Raw genomic sequence first — 20537 nt, 5'->3', positions numbered from 1 at the left:
TATATATAGTATATAACCAGCAGGACAGAGAGGAGAGAATAATGTAATATATAGTATATAACCAGCAGGACAGAGGGGAGAGAATAATGTAATATATATATATAGTATATAACCAGCAGGACAGAGAGGAGAGAATAATGTAATATATATAGTATATAACCAGCAGGACAGAGAGGAGAATAATGTAATATATAGTATATAACCAGCAGGACAGAGAGGAGAATAATGTAATATATATAGTATATAACCAGCAGGACAGAGGGGAGAGAATAATGTAATATATATAGTATATAACCAGCAGGACAGAGAGGAGAGAATAATGTAATATATATAGTATATAACTAGCTGAGAGGATAGAATAATGTAATATATATAGTATATAACCAGCAGGACAGAGGGGAGAGAATAATGTAATATATATAGTATATAACCAGCAGGACAGAGAGGAGAGAATAATGTAATATATATAGTATATAACTAGCTGAGAGGATAGAATAATGTAATATATATAGTATATAACCAGCAGGGCAGAGAGGATAGAATAATGTAATATATATATATAGTATATAACCAGCAGGACAGAGAGGAGAGAATAATGTAATATATATAGTATATAACTAGCTGAGAGGATAGAATAATGTAATATATATAGTATATAACCAGCAGGGCAGAGAGGATAGAATAATGTAATATATAGTATATAACCAGCAGGACAGAGAGGAGAGAATAATGTAATATATAGTATATAACCAGCAGGGCAGAGAGGATAGAATAATGTAATATATATATATAGTATATAACCAGCAGGACAGAGAGGAGAGAATAATGTAATATATATAGTATATAACTAGCTGAGAGGATAGAATAATGTAATATATATAGTATATAACCAGCAGGGCAGAGAGGATAGAATAATGTAATATATATATATATATAGTATATAACCAGCAGGACAGAGGGGAGAGAATAATGTAATATATATAGTATATAACCAGCAGGACAGAGAGGAGAGAATAATGTAATATATATATAGTATATAACCAGCAGGACAGAGAGGAGAGAATAATGTAATATATAGTATATAACCAGCAGGGCAGAGGGGAGAGAATAATGTAATATATATAGTATATAACTAGCTGAGAGGATAGAATAATGTAATATATATAGTATATAACTAGCTGAGAGGATAGAATAATGTAATATATATAGTATATAACCAGCAGGACAGAGAGGAGAATAATGTAATATATAGTATATAACCAGCAGGGCAGAGAGGATAGAATAATGTAATATATAGTATATAACCAGCAGGACAGAGGGGAGAATAATGTAATATATAGCATATAACCAGCAGGACAGAGAGGAGAATAATGTAATATATAGTATATAACCAGCAGGACAGAGAGGAGAATAATGTAATATATAGTATATAACCAGCAGGACAGAGAGGAGAATAATGTAATATATAGTATATAACCAGCAGGACAGAGAGGAGAATAATGTAATATATAGTATATAACCAGCAGGACAGAGGGGAGAATAATGTAATATATAGTATATAACCAGCAGGACAGAGAGGAGAATAATGTAATATATAGTATATAACCAGCAGGACAGAAAGTAGAATAATGTAATATATAGTATATAACCAGCAGGACAGAGAGGAGAATAATGTAATATATAGTATATAACCAGCAGGACAGAGGGGAGAATAATGTAATATATAGTATATAACCAGCAGGACAGAAAGTAGAATAATGTAATATATAGTATATAACCAGCAGGACAGAGAGGAGAATAATGTAATATATAGTATATAACTAGCTGAGAGGAGGATCATGTCATATCCTCACCCATCACCAGTCGTATCTGCGGGACGGCCTTATTGTACTGTCTTCGGGTCCCTGGATGGCGAGCTGCTCCTCTGGGCCACCTCTCCTCCTGTACCCCACGCCTCTCTGGTTCCTATAGCGGGACGTCCCTCGCTGCCATTCCTCATCAAACTCTGCAGCGTCGTCTGTAGTGGAGAGCATAAGGCACAAATTACATTTGGGGGGGGAGGGGGGAGGAATTACTTTTTTGAAAATGTGGGGAAAAAACCCCAAACTACTATTAACCCCTTCCTGCCGATGCCCTTTTTCGTTTTCACTCCCTGCCTTCAAGAACCTATAACTTTTTTATTTTTCCATGTGCAGAGCTGTGCGGGGGCTTATGTTCTGCCTAATAAATTGCACTTCATAGTGATGGGATTTAATATTCCATGCCGTGTATGCGCCGCATTTGCGCCGTTTTCTTGTGGGCTTGGATTCTACTGATTTCAATGTAAGCCCCAAATGACGGGTCTACTCTATTCTCTGTGTCGGCACGATCATGGGGATAACACATTTATAGGTTTTATAATGTTTTCATACAATTACAAAAATTAACCTCAATTACAAAAAAAAAAAAAAATAAAAAAATAAAATTGGATTTTGCCATCTCCTGGCGCTAATAACTTTTTCATACTTTTGAGCCCGGAGCCCGGAGCTTTTGATGATGTTTTCAATTTTATCATTTTTTGGACTCTGCGACCTTTTGAACACTTTTTATAGAATTATTTAGATTTTTTAAAATGGCAAAAAAGTGCCATTTTCGACTTCGTGTGCCGTTATCATATTTTGATCGATCGGGCGTTTTCGGATGCGTCGATACCGAATGTGTATGATTTTTACTGTTTATATTTATATCAGTTCTAGGTAACGGGGGGCGGGGGGGGGGGATTTGAATATTTTTTTTTTTTTTACTTTTTAAAAATTTTTCTTTTTACTATTTTTCAGACTCCCCAAGGTACTTTAACCATAGGTTGTCTGATTGATCTGATCATATACTGCCATACTACAGTATATGGCGATTTTCCTCCTATAGCACATTGTAATGAAATGGTTAACACGAAGCAGCCTCGGGTCTTCGGAAGACCTGAGGCTGTCATGGCGACGGATGGCCGGTCCCCGATGACGTCATGGGAAGCAACAATCCTCGGCAAGATGGCGGCGCCCACGCTAGCACTGATCGCAGGTGTTACCGGTAAGTGTAAGTGCAATATACAGCCAAGTCTTACCGGCTACGGAGAGGATTCAGCCCGTGCACCCTCTCCATGCACCCGCACCCGGCATGTGACGTACTATTACAGTAAGGGGTTAAGAGGGAAATCCACTGGATATAGGACTCGTGCTGATCATGAGAACGGAGGGAGGGACAAGTAGGACAGTTCTGCTGCTATATACAATGAGTGGAGCAGTAGTGAACAGACCATCAGGACCCGACCTCCCGCCAGGCCACGGAACTACCACTCCCACTATGATAAGGGGATTGCTTATAACGAGCCCTTCAAGGGTGAACACTGAGAAGAGGCCCCTCCACTCACGCTCATCCATGTTGATGTACTCCTGTCTTTCCTCGCGGTCTCCGGTGCGGCGGTTGTGTGAGCGCTGCATGATGTGTGACCGCTCCCCGATGTGATGTCCAATGCTCATTTGCTCCATCCCGCTGTCTGAATCCCGCATGGTGCGGCGCGTCTCACAAATCTTATAAGAAAAGACAAATACTTACAGTCTGCGGAGCAGAAGGGGACAAATACATCAGACACTCAGCATATACCGGATCCCTCAGCCGGGGGGTCCAGAGGGCAGAGGACGCCCTGTACCTGGCACCGGGTGTATACATAGGAGTGCAGCCCCGCACTCAGCATATACCGGATCCCTCAGCCGGGGGGGTCCAGAGGGCAGAGGACACCCTGTACCTGGCACCGGGTCTATACATAGGAGTGCAGCCCCGCACTCAGCATATACCGGATCCCTCAGCCGGGGGGTCCAGAGGGCAGAGGACGCCCTGTACCTGGCACCGGGTGTATACATAGGAGGGCAGCCCCGCACTCAGCATATACCGGATCCCTCAGCCGGGGGGTCCAGAGGGCAGAGGACGCCCTGTACCTGGCACCGGGTGTATACATAGGAGTGCAGCCCCGCACTCAGCATATACCGGATCCCTCAGCCGGGGGGTCCAGAGGGCAGAGGACGCCCTGTACCTGGCACCGGGTGTATACATAGGAGTGCAGCCCCGCACTCAGCATATACCGGATCCCTCAGCCGGGGGGTCCAGAGGGCAGAGGACGCCCTGTACCTGGCACCGGGTGTATACATAGGAGGGCAGCCCCGCACTCAGCATATACCGGATCCCTCAGCCGGGGGGTCCAGAGGGCAGAGGACGCCCTGTACCTGGCACCGGGTGTATACATAGGAGCGCAGCCCCGCACTCAGCATATACCGGATCCCTCAGCCGGGGGGTCCAGAGGGCAGAGGACACCCTGTACCTGGTCTATACATAGGAGGGCAGCCCCGCACTCAGCATATACCGGATCCATCAGCCGGGGGGGGTCCAGAGGGCAGAGGACACCCTGTACCTGGCACCGGGTGTATACATAGGAGGGCAGCCCCGCACTCAGCATATACCGGATCCCTCAGCCGGGGGGTCCAGAGGGCAGAGGACACCCTGTACCTGGCACCGGGTGTATACATAGGAGGGCAGCCCCGCACTCAGCATATACCCGATCCCTCAGCCGGGGGGTCCAGAGGGCAGAGGACGCCCTGTACCTGGCACCGGGTGTATACATAGGAGTGCAGCCCCGCACTCAGCATATACCGGATCCCTCAGCCGGGGGGGGTCCAGAGGGCAGAGGACGCCCTGTACCTGGCACCGGGTCTATACATAGGAGGGCAGCCCCGCACTCAGCATATACCGGATCCCTCAGCCGGGGGGGTCCAGAGGGCAGAGGACGCCCTGTACCTGGCACCGGGTCTATACATAGGAGTGCAGCCCCGCACTCAGCATATACCGGATCCCTCAGCCGGGGGGGTCCAGAGGGCAGAGGACACCCTGTACCTGTTCTATACATAGGAGGGCAGCCCCGCACTCAGCATATACCGGATCCCTCAGCCGGGGGGTCCAGAGGGCAGAGGACGCCCTGTACCTGGCACCGGGTGTATACATAGGAGCGCAGCCCCGCACTCAGCATATACCGGATCCCTCAGCCGGGGGGGGTCCAGAGGGCAGAGGACACCCTGTACCTGGCACCGGGTGTATACATAGGAGGGCAGCCCCGCACTCAGCATATACCGGATCCCTCAGCCGGGGGGGTCCAGAGGGCAGAGGACGCCCTGTACCTGGCACCGGGTGTATACATAGGAGCGCAGCCCCGCACTCAGCATATACCCGATCCCTCAGCCGGGGGGGGGGGTCCAGAGGGCAGAGGACTCCCTGTACCTGGCACCGGGTGTATACATAGGAGGGCAGCCCCGCACTCAGCATATACCGGATCCCTCAGCCGGGGGGGTCCAGAGGGCAGAGGACACCCTGTACCTGGCACCGGGTGTATACATAGGAGGGCAGCCCCGCACTCAGCATATACCGGATCCCTCAGCCGGGGGGGTCCAGAGGGCAGAGGACGCCCTGTACCTGGCACCGGGTGTATACATAGGAGCGCAGCCCCGCACTCAGCATATACCGGATCCCTCAGCCGGGGGGGTCCAGAGGGCAGAGGACGCCCTGTACCTGGCACCGGGTGTATACATAGGAGTGCAGCCCCGCACTCAGCATATACCGGATCCATCAGCCGGGGGGGGGTCCAGAGGGCAGAGGACACCCTGTACCTGGCACCGGGTCTATACATAGGAGTGCAGCCCCGCACTCAGCATATACCGGATCCCTCAGCCGGGGGGTCAGGAGGGCAGAGGACTCCCTGTACCTGGCACCGGGTCTATACATAGGAGCGCAGCCCCGCACTCAGCATATACCGGATCCCTCAGCCGGGGGGTCCAGAGGGCAGAGGACACCCTGTACCTGGCACCGGGTCTATACATAGGAGGGCAGCCCCGCACTCAGCATATACCGGATCCATCAGCCGGGGGGTCCAGAGGGCAGAGGACACCCTGTACCTGGCACCGGGTCTATACATAGGAGGGCAGCCCCGCACTCAGCATATACCGGATCCCTCAGCCGGGGGGTCCAGAGGGCAGAGGACACCCTGTACCTGGCACCGGGTGTATACATAGGAGGGCAGCCCCGCACTCAGCATATACCGGATCCCTCAGCCGGGGGGGTCCAGAGGGCAGAGGACGCCCTGTACCTGGCACCGGGTCTATACATAGGAGGGCAGCCCCGCACTCAGCATATACCCGATCCCTAAGCCGGGGGGTCCAGAGGGCAGAGGACGCCCTGTACCTGGCACCGGGTCTATACATAGGAGGGCAGCCCCGCACTCAGCATATACCCGATCCCTAAGCCGGGGGGTCCAGAGGGCAGAGGACGCCCTGTACCTGGCACCGGGTGTATACATAGGAGTGCAGCCCCGCACTCAGCATATACCCGATCCCTAAGCCGGGGGGTCCAGAGGGCAGAGGACACCCTGTACCTGGCACCGGGTGCATACATAGGAGGGCAGCCCCGCACTCAGCATATACCGGATCCCTCAGCCGGGGGGGGTCCAGAGGGCAGAGGACGCCCTGTACCTGGCACCGGGTCTATACATAGGAGGGCAGCCCCGCACTCAGCATATACCGGATCCCTCAGCCGGGGGGTCCAGAGGGCAGAGGACGCCCTGTACCTGGCACCGGGTCTATACATAGGAGGGCAGCCCCGCACTCAGCATATACCCGATCCCTCAGCCGGGGGGTCCAGAGGGCAGAGGACGCCCTGTACCTGGCACCGGGTCTATACATAGGAGTGCAGCCCCGCACTCAGCATATACCGGATCCCTCAGCCGGGGGGTCCAGAGGGCAGAGGACGCCCTGTACCTGGCACCGGGTGTATACATAGGAGGGCAGCCCCGCACTCAGCATATACCGGATCCCTCAGCCGGGGGGTCCAGAGGGCAGAGGACGCCCTGTACCTGGCACCGGGTCTATACATAGGAGCGCAGCCCCGCACTCAGCATATACCGGATCCCTCAGCCGGGGGTGTCCAGAGGGCAGAGGACGCCCTGTACCTGGCACCGGGTGTATACATAGGAGTGCAGCCCCGCACTCAGCATATACCGGATCCCTCAGCCGGGGGGTCCAGAGGGCAGAGGACGCCCTGTACCTGGCACCGGGTGTATACATAGGAGGGCAGCCCCGCACTCAGCATATACCGGATCCCTCAGCCGGGGGGTCCAGAGGGCAGAGGACGCCCTGTACCTGGCACCGGGTCTATACATAGGAGGGCAGCCCCGCACTCAGCATATACCGGATCCCTCAGCCGGGGGGTCCAGAGGGCAGAGGACGCCCTGTACCTGGCACCGGGTGTATACATAGGAGGGCAGCCCCGCACTCAGCATATACCAGATCCCTCAGCCGGGGGGTCCAGAGGGCAGAGGACGCCCTGTACCTGGCACCGGGTCTATACATAGGAGGGCAGCCCCGCACTCAGCATATACCGGATCCCTCAGCCGGGGGGTCCAGAGGGCAGAGGACGCCCTGTACCTGGCACCGGGTGTATACATAGGAGGGCAGCCCCGCACTCAGCATATACCGGATCCCTCAGCCGGGGGGGTCCAGAGGGCAGAGGACACCCTGTACCTGGCACCGGGTGTATACATAGGAGTGCAGCCCCGCACTCAGCATATACCGGATCCCTCAGCCGGGGGGTCCAGAGGGCAGAGGACGCCCTGTACCTGGCACCGGGTCTATACATAGGAGGGCAGCCCCGCACTCAGCATATACCGGATCCTTCAGCCGGGGGGGTCCAGAGGGCAGAGGACGCCCTGTACCTGGCACCGGGTCTATACATAGGAGTGCAGCCCCGCACTCAGCATATACCGGATCCCTCAGCCGGGGGGTCCAGAGGGCAGAGGACGCCCTGTACCTGGCACCGAGTGTATACATAGGAGCGCAGCCCCGCACTCAGCATATACCGGATCCCTCAGCCGGGGGGGGGGGTCCAGAGGGCAGAGGACACCCTGTACCTGGCACCGGGTGTATACATAGGAGCGCAGCCCCGCACTCAGCATATACCGGATCCCTCAGCCCGGGGGTCCAGAGGGCAGAGGACGCCCTGTACCTGGCACCGGGTGTATACATAGGAGGGCAGCCCCGCACTCAGCATATACCGGATCCCTCAGCCGGGGGGGTCCAGAGGGCAGAGGACACCCTGTACCTGGCACCGGGTGTATACATAGGAGGGCAGCCCCGCACTCAGCATATACCGGATCCCTCAGCCGGGGGGTCCAGAGGGCAGAGGGCGCCCTGTACCTGGCACCGGGTCTATACATAGGAGGGCAGCCCCGCACTCAGCATATACCGGATCCCTCAGCCGGGGGGGGGGGGGGTCCAGAGGGCAGAGGACGCCCTGTACCTGGCACCGGGTGTATACATAGGAGGGCAGCCCCGCACTCAGCATATACCGGATCCCTCAGCCGGGGGGGTCCAGAGGGCAGAGGACGCCCTGTACCTGGCACCGGGTGTATACATAGGAGGGCAGCCCCGCACTCAGCATATACCGGATCCCTCAGCCGGGGGGTCCAGAGGGCAGAGGACGCCCTGTACCTGGCACCGGGTGTATACATAGGAGGGCAGCCCCGCACTCAGCATATACCGGATCCCTCAGCCGGGGGGGGTCCAGAGGGCAGAGGACACCCTGTACCTGGCACCGGGTGTATACATAGGAGGGCAGCCCCGCACTCAGCATATACCGGATCCCTCAGCCGGGGGGTCCAGAGGGCAGAGGACACCCTGTACCTGGCACCGGGTGTATACATAGGAGCGCAGCCCCGCACTCAGCATATACCGGATCCCTCAGCCGGGGGGGTCCAGAGGGCAGAGGACACCCTGTACCTGGCACCGGGTGTATACATAGGAGGGCAGCCCCGCACTCAGCATATACCGGATCCCTCAGCCGGGGGGTCCAGAGGGCAGAGGACGCCCTGTACCTGGCACCGGGTGTATACATAGGAGTGCAGCCCCGCACTCAGTATATACCGGATCCCTCAGCCGGGGGGTCCAGAGGGCAGAGGACGCCCTGTACCTGGCACCGGGTGTATACATAGGAGTGCAGCCCCGCACTCAGCATATACCGGATCCCTCAGCCGGGGGGGGGGGGGTCCAGAGGGCAGAGGACGCCCTGTACCTGGCACCGGGTGTATACATAGGAGGGCAGCCCCGCACTCAGCATATACCGGATCCCTCAGCCGGGGGGGTCCAGAGGGCAGAGGACGCCCTGTACCTGGCACCGGGTGTATACATAGGAGGGCAGCCCCGCACTCAGCATATACCGGATCCCTCAGCCGGGGGGGTCCAGAGGGCAGAGGACGCCCTGTACCTGGCACCGGGTGTATACATAGGAGGGCAGCCCCGCACTCAGCATATACCGGATCCATCAGCCGGGGGGTCCAGAGGGCAGAGGACACCCTGTACCTGGCACCGGGTGTATACATAGGAGGGCAGCCCCGCACTCAGCATATACCGGATCCCTCAGCCGGGGGGGGTCCAGAGGGCAGAGGACACCCTGTACCTGGCACCGGGTGTATACATAGGAGGGCAGCCCCGCACTCAGCATATACCGGATCCCTCAGCCGGGGGGTCCAGAGGGCAGAGGACACCCTGTACCTGGCACCGGGTGTATACATAGGAGGGCAGCCCCGCACTCAGCATATACCGGATCCCTCAGCCGGGGGGTCCAGAGGGCAGAGGACGCCCTGTACCTGGCACCGGGTGTATACATAGGAGGGCAGCCCCGCACTCAGCATATACCGGATCCCTCAGCCGGGGGGTCCAGAGGGCAGAGGACACCCTGTACCTGGCACCGGGTGTATACATAGGAGGGCAGCCCCGCACTCAGCATATACCGGATCCCTCAGCCGGGGGGGGTCCAGAGGGCAGAGGACGCCCTGTACCTGGCACCGGGTGTATACATAGGAGCGCAGCCCCGCACTCAGCATATACCAGATCCCTCAGCCGGGGGGGGGGTCCAGAGGGCAGAGGACGCCCTGTACCTGGCACCGGGTCTATACATAGGAGCGCAGCCCCGCACTCAGCATATACCGGATCCCTCAGCCGGGGGGTCCAGAGGGCAGAGGACGCCCTGTACCTGGCACCGGGTGTATACATAGGAGGGCAGCCCCGCACTCAGCATATACCGGATCCATCAGCCGGGGGGTCCAGAGGGCAGAGGACACCCTGTACCTGGCACCGGGTGTATACATAGGAGGGCAGCCCCGCACTCAGCATATACCGGATCCCTCAGCCGGGGGGTCCAGAGGGCAGAGGACACCCTGTACCTGGCACCGGGTGTATACATAGGAGGGCAGCCCCGCACTCAGCATATACCGGATCCCTCAGCCGGGGGGGTCCAGAGGGCAGAGGACACCCTGTACCTGGCACCGGGTCTATACATAGGAGGGCAGCCCCGAACTCAGCATATACCGGATCCCTCAGCCGGGGGGTCCAGAGGGCAGAGGACACCCTGTACCTGGCACCGGGTGTATACATAGGAGGGCAGCCCCGCACTCAGCATATACCGGATCCCTCAGCCGGGGGGTCCAGAGGGCAGAGGACACCCTGTACCTGGCACCGGGTCTATACATAGGAGGGCAGCCCCGCACTCAGCATATACCGGATCCCTCAGCCGGGGGGGTCCAGAGGGCAGAGGACACCCTGTACCTGGCACCGGGTCTATACATAGGAGCGCAGCCCCGCACTCAGCATATACCGGATCCCTCAGCCGGGGGGGGTCCAGAGGGCAGAGGACGCCCTGTACCTGGCACCGGGTGTATACATAGGAGGGCAGCCCCGCACTCAGCATATACCGGATCCCTCAGCCGGGGGGGGTCCAGAGGGCAGAGGACGCCCTGTACCTGGCACCGGGTGTATACATAGGAGTGCAGCCCCGCACTCAGCATATACCGGATCCCTCAGCCGGGGGGGTCCAGAGGGCAGAGGACGCCCTGTACCTGGCACCGGGTCTATACATAGGAGGGCAGCCCCGCACTCAGCATATACCGGATCCCTCAGCCGGGGGGTCCAGAGGGCAGAGGACGCCCTGTACCTGGCACCGGGTCTATACATAGGAGGGCAGCCCCGCACTCAGCATATACCGGATCCCTCAGCCGGGGGGTCCAGAGGGCAGAGGACGCCCTGTACCTGGCACCGGGTGTATACATAGGAGGGCAGCCCCGCACTCAGCATATACCGGATCCCTCAGCCGGGGGGGTCCAGAGGGCAGAGGACGCCCTGTACCTGGCACCGGGTGTATACATAGGAGGGCAGCCCCGCACTCAGCATATACCGGATCCCTCAGCCGGGGGGGGGGTCCAGAGGGCAGAGGACTCCCTGTACCTGGCACCGGGTGTATACATAGGAGCGCAGCCCCGCACTCAGCATATACCGGATCCCTCAGCCGGGGGGGTCCAGAGGGCAGAGGACGCCCTGTACCTGGCACCGGGTCTATACATAGGAGGGCAGCCCCGCACTCAGCATATACCGGATCCCTCAGCCGGGGGGTCCAGAGGGCAGAGGACGCCCTGTACCTGGCACCGGGTGTATACATAGGAGGGCAGCCCCGCACTCAGCATATACCGGATCCCTCAGCCGGGGGGTCCAGAGGGCAGAGGACGCCCTGTACCTGGCACCGGGTGTATACATAGGAGCGCAGCCCCGCACTCAGCATATACCGGATCCCTCAGCCGGGGGGTCCAGAGGGCAGAGGACACCCTGTACCTGGCACCGGGTCTATACATAGGAGCGCAGCCCCGCACTCAGCATATACCGGATCCCTCAGCCGGGGGGGTCCAGAGGGCAGAGGACGCCCTGTACCTGGCACCGGGTGTATACATAGGAGCGCAGCCCCGCACTCAGCATATACCGGATCCCTCAGCCGGGGGGTCCAGAGGGCAGAGGACGCCCTGTACCTGGCACCGGGTGTATACATAGGAGGGCAGCCCCGCACTCAGCATATACCGGATCCCTCAGCCGGGGGGTCCAGAGGGCAGAGGACGCCCTGTACCTGGCACCGGGTGTATACATAGGAGGGCAGCCCCGCACTCAGCATATACCGGATCCCTCAGCCGGGGGGGTCCAGAGGGCAGAGGACACCCTGTACCTGGCACCGGGTGTATACATAGGAGGGCAGCCCCGCACTCAGCATATACCGGATCCCTCAGCCCGGGGGTCCAGAGGGCAGAGGACGCCCTGTACCTGGCACCGGGTGTATACATAGGAGGGCAGCCCCGCACTCAGCATATACCGGATCCCTCAGCCGGGGGGTCCAGAGGGCAGAGGACGCCCTGTACCTGGCACCGGGTGTATACATAGGAGTGCAGCCCCGCACTCAGCATATACCGGATCCCTCAGCCGGGGGGGGTCCAGAGGGCAGAGGACACCCTGTACCTGGCACCGGGTGTATACATAGGAGGGCAGCCCCGCACTCAGCATATACCGGATCCCTCAGCCGGGGGGTCCAGAGGGCAGAGGACGCCCTGTACCTGGCACCAGGTGTATACATAGGAGGGCAGCCCCGCACTCAGCATATACCGGATCCCTCAGCCGGGGGGTCCAGAGGGCAGAGGGCGCCCTGTACCTGGCACCGGGTCTATACATAGGAGGGCAGCCCCGCACTCAGCATATACCGGATCCCTCAGCCGGGGGGGGGGGGGTCCAGAGGGCAGAGGACGCCCTGTACCTGGCACCGGGTGTATACATAGGAGGGCAGCCCCGCACTCAGCATATACCGGATCCCTCAGCCGGGGGGTCCAGAGGGCAGAGGGCGCCCTGTACCTGGCACCGGGTCTATACATAGGAGGGCAGCCCCGCACTCAGCATATACCGGATCCCTCAGCCGGGGGGGGGGGGGGTCCAGAGGGCAGAGGACGCCCTGTACCTGGCACCGGGTGTATACATAGGAGCGCAGCCCCGCACTCAGCATATACCGGATCCCTCAGCCGGGGGGTCCAGAGGGCAGAGGACACCCTGTACCTGGCACCGGGTCTATACATAGGAGGGCAGCCCCGCACTCAGCATATACCGGATCCCTCAGCCGGGGGGTCCAGAGGGCAGAGGACGCCCTGTACCTGGCACCGGGTGTATACATAGGAGGGCAGCCCCGCACTCAGCATATACCGGATCCCTCAGCCGGGGGGTCCAGAGGGCAGAGGGCGCCCTGTACCTGGCACCGGGTCTATACATAGGAGGGCAGCCCCGCACTCAGCATATACCGGATCCCTCAGCCGGGGGGGGGGGGGGGTCCAGAGGGCAGAGGACGCCCTGTACCTGGCACCGGGTGTATACATAGGAGCGCAGCCCCGCACTCAGCATATACCGGATCCCTCAGCCGGGGGGTCCAGAGGGCAGAGGACACCCTGTACCTGGCACCGGGTCTATACATAGGAGGGCAGCCCCGCACTCAGCATATACCGGATCCCTCAGCCGGGGGGTCCAGAGGGCAGAGGACGCCCTGTACCTGGCACCGGGTGTATACATAGGAGGGCAGCCCCGCACTCAGCATATACCGGATCCCTCAGCCGGGGGGTCCAGAGGGCAGAGGACGCCCTGTACCTGGCACCGGGTGTATACATAGGAGCGCAGCCCCGCACTCAGCATATACCGGATCCCTCAGCCGGGGGGTCCAGAGGGCAGAGGACACCCTGTACCTGGCACCGGGTGTATACATAGGAGTGCAGCCCCGCACTCAGCATATACCGGATCCCTCAGCCGGGGGGGTCCAGAGGGCAGAGGACGCCCTGTACCTGGCACCGGGTGTATACATAGGAGCGCAGCCCCGCACTCAGCATATACCCGATCCCTCAGCCGGGGGGTCCAGAGGGCAGAGGACGCCCTGTACCTGGCACCGGGTGTATACATAGGAGGGCAGCCCCGCACTCAGCATATACCGGATCCCTCAGCCGGGGGGGTCCAGAGGGCAGGGGACGCCCTGTACCTGGCACCGGGTGTATACATAGGAGGGCAGCCCCGCACTCAGCATATACCGGATCCCTCAGCCGGGGGGTCCAGAGGGCAGAGGACACCCTGTACCTGGCACCGGGTCTATACATAGGAGGGCAGCCCCGCACTCAGCATATACCGGATCCCTCAGCCGGGGGGTCCAGAGGGCAGAGGACGCCCTGTACCTGGCACCGGGTGTATACATAGGAGGGCAGCCCCGCACTCAGCATATACCGGATCCCTCAGCCGGGGGGTCCAGAGGGCAGAGGACGCCCTGTACCTGGCACCGGGTGTATACATAGGAGGGCAGCCCCGCACTCAGCATATACCCGATCCCTCAGCCGGGGGGGTCCAGAGGGCAGAGGACGCCCTGTACCTGGCACCGGGTCTATACATAGGAGGGCAGCCCCGCACTCAGCATATACCGGATCCCTCAGCCGGGGGGGTCCAGAGGGCAGAGGACACCCTGTACCTGGCACCGGGTGTATACATAGGAGTGCAGCCCCGCACTCAGCATATACCGGATCCCTCAGCCGGGGGGTCCAGAGGGCAGAGGACGCCCTGTACCTGGCACCGGGTGTATACATAGGAGGGCAGCCCCGCACTCAGCATATACCGGATCCCTCAGCCGGGGGGGTCCAGAGGGCAGAGGACGCCCTGTACCTGGCACCGGGTGTATACATAGGAGGGCAGCCCCGCACTCAGCATATACCGGATCCCTCAGCCGGGGGGTCCAGAGGGCAGAGGACACCCTGTACCTGGCACCGGGTGTATACATAGGAGCGCAGCCCCGCACTCAGCATATACCGGATCCCTCAGCCGGGGGGTCCAGAGGGCAGAGGACGCCCTGTACCTGGCACCGGGTGTATACATAGGAGGGCAGCCCCGCACTCAGCATATACCCGATCCCTCAGCCGGGGGGTCCAGAGGGCAGAGGACGCCCTGTACCTGGCACCGGGTGTATACATAGGAGCGCAGCCCCGCACTCAGCATATACCCGATCCCTCAGCCGGGGGGGTCCAGAGGGCAGAGGACACCCTGTACCTGGCACCGGGTCTATACATAGGAGGGCAGCCCCGCACTCAGCATATACCGGATCCCTCAGCCGGGGGGTCCAGAGGGCAGAGGACGCCCTGTACCTGGCACCGGGTGTATACATAGGAGGGCAGCCCCGCACTCAGCATATACCGGATCCCTCAGCCGGGGGGGTCCAGAGGGCAGAGGACACCCTGTACCTGGCACCGGGTCTATACATAGGAGGGCAGCCCCGCACTCAGCATATACCGGATCCCTCAGCCGGGGGGGTCCAGAGGGCAGAGGACACCCTGTACCTGGCACCGGGTGTATACATAGGAGTGCAGCCCCGCACTCAGCATATACCGGATCCCTCAGCCGGGGGGGTCCAGAGGGCAGAGGACGCCCTGTACCTGGCACCGGGTGTATACATAGGAGGGCAGCCCCGCACTCAGCATATACCCGATCCCTCAGCCGGGGGGTCCAGAGGGCAGAGGACGCCCTGTACCTGGCACCGGGTCTATACATAGGAGTGCAGCCCCGCACTCAGCATATACCGGATCCCTCAGCCGGGGGGTCCAGAGGGCAGAGGACGCCCTGTACCTGGCACCGGGTGTATACATAGGAGGGCAGCCCCGCACTCAGCATATACCGGATCCCTCAGCCGGGGGGTCCAGAGGGCAGAGGACGCCCTGTACCTGGCACCGGGTGTATACATAGGAGGGCAGCCCCGCACTCAGCATATACCGGATCCCTCAGCCCGGGGGTCCAGAGGGCAGAGGACGCCCTGTACCTGGCACCGGGTGTATACATAGGAGGGCAGCCCCGCACTCAGCATATACCGGATCCCTCAGCCGGGGGGGTCCAGAGGGCAGAGGACACCCTGTACCTGGCACCGGGTGTATACATAGGAGGGCAGCCCCGCACTCAGCATATACCGAATCCCTCAGCCGGGGGGGTCCAGAGGGCAGAGGACGCCCTGTACCTGGCACCGGGTGTATACATAGGAGGGCAGCCCCGCACTCAGCATATACCGGATCCCTCAGCCGGGGGGGTCCAGAGGGCAGAGGACGCCCTGTACCTGGCACCGGGTCTATACATAGGAGCGCAGCCCCGCACTCAGCATATACCCAATCCCTCAGCCGGGGGGGTCCAGAGGGCAGAGGACACCCTGTACCTGGCACCGGGTGTATACATAGGAGGGCAGCCCCGCACTCAGCATATACCCGATCCCTCAGCCGGGGGGGGGGGTCCAGAGGGCAGAGGACGCCCTGTACCTGGCACCGGGTCTATACATAGGAGCGCAGCCCCGCACTCAGCATATACCGGATCCCTCAGCCGGGGGGGTCCAGAGGGCAGAGGACGCCCTGTACCTGGCACCGGGTGTATACATAGGAGGGCAGCCCCGCACTCAGCATATACCGGATCCCTCAGCCGGGGGGGTCCAGAGGGCAGAGGACTCCCTGTACCTGGCACCGGGTGTATACATAGGAGGGCAGCCCCGCACTCAGTATATACCGGATCCCTCAGCCGGGGGGTCCAGAGGGCAGAGGACACCCTGTACCTGGCACCGGGTCTATACATAGGAGGGCAGCCCCGCACTCAGCATATACCGGATCCCTCAGCCGGGGGGGGTCCAGAGGGCAGAGGACGCCCTGTACCTGGCACCGGGTGTATACATAGGAGCGCAGCCCCGCACTCAGCATATACCGGATCCCTCAGCCGGGGGGTCCAGAGGGCAGAGGACGCCCTGTACCTGGCACCGGGTGTATACATAGGAGTGCAGCCCCGCACTCAGCATATACCGGATCCCTCAGCCGGGGGGGTCCAGAGGGCAGAGGACGCCCTGTACCTGGCACCGGGTGTATACATAGGAGCGCAGCCCCGCACTCAGCATATACCGGATCCCTCAGCCGGGGGGTCCAGAGGGCAGAGGACGCCCTGTACCTGGCACCGGGTGTATACATAGGAGGGCAGCCCCGCACTCAGCATATACCGGATCCCTCAGCCGGGGGGTCCAGAGGGCAGAGGACACCCTGTACCTGGCACCGGGTGTATACATAGGAGGGCAGCCCCGCACTCAGCATATACCGGATCCCTCAGCCGGGGGGTCCAGAGGGCAGAGGACGCCCTGTACCTGGCACCGGGTGTATACATAGGAGCGCAGCCCCGCACTCAGCATATACCGGATCCCTCAGCCGGGGGGTCCAGAGGGCAGAGGACGCCCTGTACCTGGCACCGGGTCTATACATAGGAGGGCAGCCCCGCACTCAGCATATACCGGATCCCTCAGCCGGGGGGGTCCAGAGGGCAGAGGACACCCTGTACCTGGAACCGGGTGTATACATAGGAGGGCAGCCCCGCACTCAGCATATACCGGATCCTTCAGCCGGGGGGGTCCAGAGGGCAGAGGACGCCCTGTACCTGGCACCGGGTCTATACATAGGAGGGCAGCCCCGCACTCAGCATATACCGGATCCCTCAGCCGGGGGGGGGGGGGGTCCAGAGGGCAGAGGACGCCCTGTACCTGGCACCGGGTCTATACATAGGAGGGCAGCCCCGCACTCAGCATATACCGGATCCCTCAGCCGGGGGGGGTCCAGAGGGCAGAGGACACCCTGTACCTGGCACCGGGTGTATACATAGGAGGGCAGCCCCGCACTCAGCATATACCGGATCCCTCAGCCGGGGGGGGGGGGGGGGGGGTCCAGAGGGCAGAGGACACCCTGTACCTGGCACCGGGTGTATACATAGGAGGGCAGCCCCGCACTCAGCATATACCGGATCCCTCAGCCGGGGGGTCCAGAGGGCAGAGGACGCCCTGTACCTGGCACCGGGTGTATACATAGGAGGGCAGCCCCGCACTCAGCATATACCGGATCCCTCAGCCGGGGGGGTCCAGAGGGCAGAGGACGCCCTGTACCTGGCACCGGGTGTATACATAGGAGCGCAGCCCCGCACTCAGCATATACCGGATCCCTCAGCCGGGGGGTCCAGAGGGCAGAGGACGCCCTGTACCTGGCACCGGGTGTATACATAGGAGGGCAGCCCCGCACTCAGCATATACCGGATCCCTCAGCCGGGGGGTCCAGAGGGCAGAGGACGCCCTGTACCTGGCACCGGGTGTATACATAGGAGGGCAGCCCCGCACTCAGCATATACCGGATCCCTCAGCCGGGGGGTCCAGAGGGCAGAGGACACCCTGTACCTGGCACCGGGTGTATACATAGGAGGGCAGCCCCGCACTCAGCATATACCGGATCCCTCAGCCGGGGGGGTCCAGAGGGCAGAGGACGCCCTGTACCTGGCACCGGGTGTATACATAGGAGGGCAGCCCCGCACTCAGCATATACCCGATCCCTCAGCCGGGGGGGTCCAGAGGGCAGAGGACGCCCTGTACCTGGCACCGGGTGTATACATAGGAGGGCAGCCCCGCACTCAGCATATACCGGATCCCTCAGCCGGGGGGTCCAGAGGGCAGAGGACGCCCTGTACCTGGCACCGGGTGTATACATAGGAGGGCAGCCCCGCACTCAGCATATACCGGATCCCTCAGCCGGGGGGTCCAGAGGGCAGAGGACGCCCTGTACCTGGCACCGGGTCTATACATAGGAGGGCAGCCCCGCACTCAGCATATACCGGATCCCTCAGCCGGGGGGGTCCAGAGGGCAGAGGACGCCCTGTACCTGGCACCGGGTGTATACATAGGAGGGCAGCCCCGCACTCAGCATATACCGGATCCCTCAGCCGGGGGGGTCCAGAGGGCAGAGGACGCCCTGTACCTGGCACCGGGTGTATACATAGGAGGGCAGCCCCGCACTCAGCATATACCGGATCCCTCAGCCGGGGGGTCCAGAGGGCAGAGGACACCCTGTACCTGGCACCGGGTCTATACATAGGAGGGCAGCCCCGCACTCAGCATATACCGGATCCCTCAGCCGGGGGGTCCAGAGGGCAGAGGACGCCCTGTACCTGGCACCGGGTGTATACATAGGAGCGCAGCCCCGCACTCAGCATATACCAGATCCCTCAGCCGGGGGGTCCAGAGGGCAGAGGACGCCCTGTACCTGGCACCGGGTGTATACATAGGAGGGCAGCCCCGCACTCAGCATATACCGGATCCCTCAGCCGGGGGGGTCCAGAGGGCAGAGGACGCCCTGTACCTGGCACCGGGTGTATACATAGGAGGGCAGCCCCGCACTCAGCATATACCGGATCCCTCAGCCGGGGGGGTCCAGAGGGCAGAGGACGCCCTGTACCTGGCACCGGGTGTATACATAGGAGGGCAGCCCCGCACTCAGCATATACCGGATCCCTCAGCCGGGGGGTCCAGAGGGCAGAGGACACCCTGTACCTGGCACCGGGTCTATACATAGGAGGGCAGCCCCGCACTCAGCATATACCGGATCCTTCAGCCGGGGGGTCCAGAGGGCAGAGGACGCCCTGTACCTGGCACCGGGTGTATACATAGGAGGGCAGCCCCGCACTCAGCATATACCGGATCCCTCAGCCGGGGGGTCCAGAGGGCAGAGGACGCCCTGTACCTGGCACCGGGTCTATACATAGGAGCGCAGCCCCGCACTCAGCATATACCGGATCCCTCAGCCGGGGGGTCCAGAGGGCAGAGGACACCCTGTACCTGGCACCGGGTCTATACATAGGAGTGCAGCCCCGCACTCAGCATATACCGGATCCCTCAGCCGGGGGGTCCAGAGGGCAGAGGACGCCCTGTACCTGGCACCGGGTGTATACATAGGAGGGCAGCCCCGCACTCAGCATATACCGGATCCCTCAGCCGGGGGGTCCAGAGGGCAGAGGACGCCCTGTACCTGGCACCGGGTGTATACATAGGAGGGCAGCCCCGCACTCAGCATATACCGGATACCTCAGCCGGGGGGGTCCAGAGGGCAGAGGACACCCTGTACCTGGCACCGGGTCTATACATAGGAGGGCAGCCCCGCACTCAGCATATACCCGATCCCTCAGCCGGGGGGTCCAGAGGGCAGAGGACGCCCTGTACCTGGCACCGGGTCTATACATAGGAGGGCAGCCCCGCACTCAGCATATACCCGATCCCTCAGCCGGGGGGTCCAGAGGGCAGAGGACGCCCTGTACCTGGCACCGGGTCTATACATAGGAGCGCAGCCCCGCACTCAGCATATACCGGATCCCTCAGCCGGGGGGTCCAGAGGGCAGAGGACGCCCTGTACCTGGCACCGGGTGTATACATAGGAGGGCAGCCCCGCACTCAGCATATACCGGATCCCTCAGCCGGGGGGGTCCAGAGGGCAGGGGACGCCCTGTACCTGGCACCGGGTCTATACATAGGAGGGCAGCCCCGCACTCAGCATATACCCGATCCCTCAGCCGGGGGGTCCAGAGGGCAGAGGACGCCCTGTACCTGGCACCGGGTGTATACATAGGAGGGCAGCCCCGCACTCAGCATATACCGGATCCCTCAGCCGGGGGGGGGGTCCAGAGGGCAGAGGACGCCCTGTACCTGGCACCGGGTGTATACATAGGAGGGCAGCCCCGCACTCAGCATATACCGGATCCCTCAGCCGGGGGGTCCAGAGGGCA

The 20537-nt window shown here is 60.3% G+C and overlaps 1 protein-coding gene across 1 annotated transcript in view; it reads right to left on the bottom strand.

Moving 5' to 3' along the window:
- MLF2 (myeloid leukemia factor 2) overlaps nt 1–20537 on the bottom strand; it is a 41536-nt gene that overhangs the window by 12187 nt on the left and 8812 nt on the right. The window contains exons 7-8 of the mRNA XM_072129778.1: nt 3404–3563; nt 1854–2017 (exon numbers count right to left, since the gene is read on the bottom strand). Of these exons, the coding sequence (XP_071985879.1) occupies nt 1857–2017; nt 3404–3563 (321 nt within the window). The 3' untranslated portion in view covers nt 1854–1856. The remainder of the gene's footprint in view (nt 1–1853; nt 2018–3403; nt 3564–20537) is intronic.

The sequence above is a fragment of the Engystomops pustulosus genome, chromosome 11, assembly GCF_040894005.1.
Source record: "Engystomops pustulosus chromosome 11, aEngPut4.maternal, whole genome shotgun sequence".
Lineage (NCBI taxonomy): Eukaryota > Metazoa > Chordata > Amphibia > Anura > Leptodactylidae > Engystomops > Engystomops pustulosus.
This window is presented reverse-complemented; position numbering and strand designations above follow the sequence as displayed.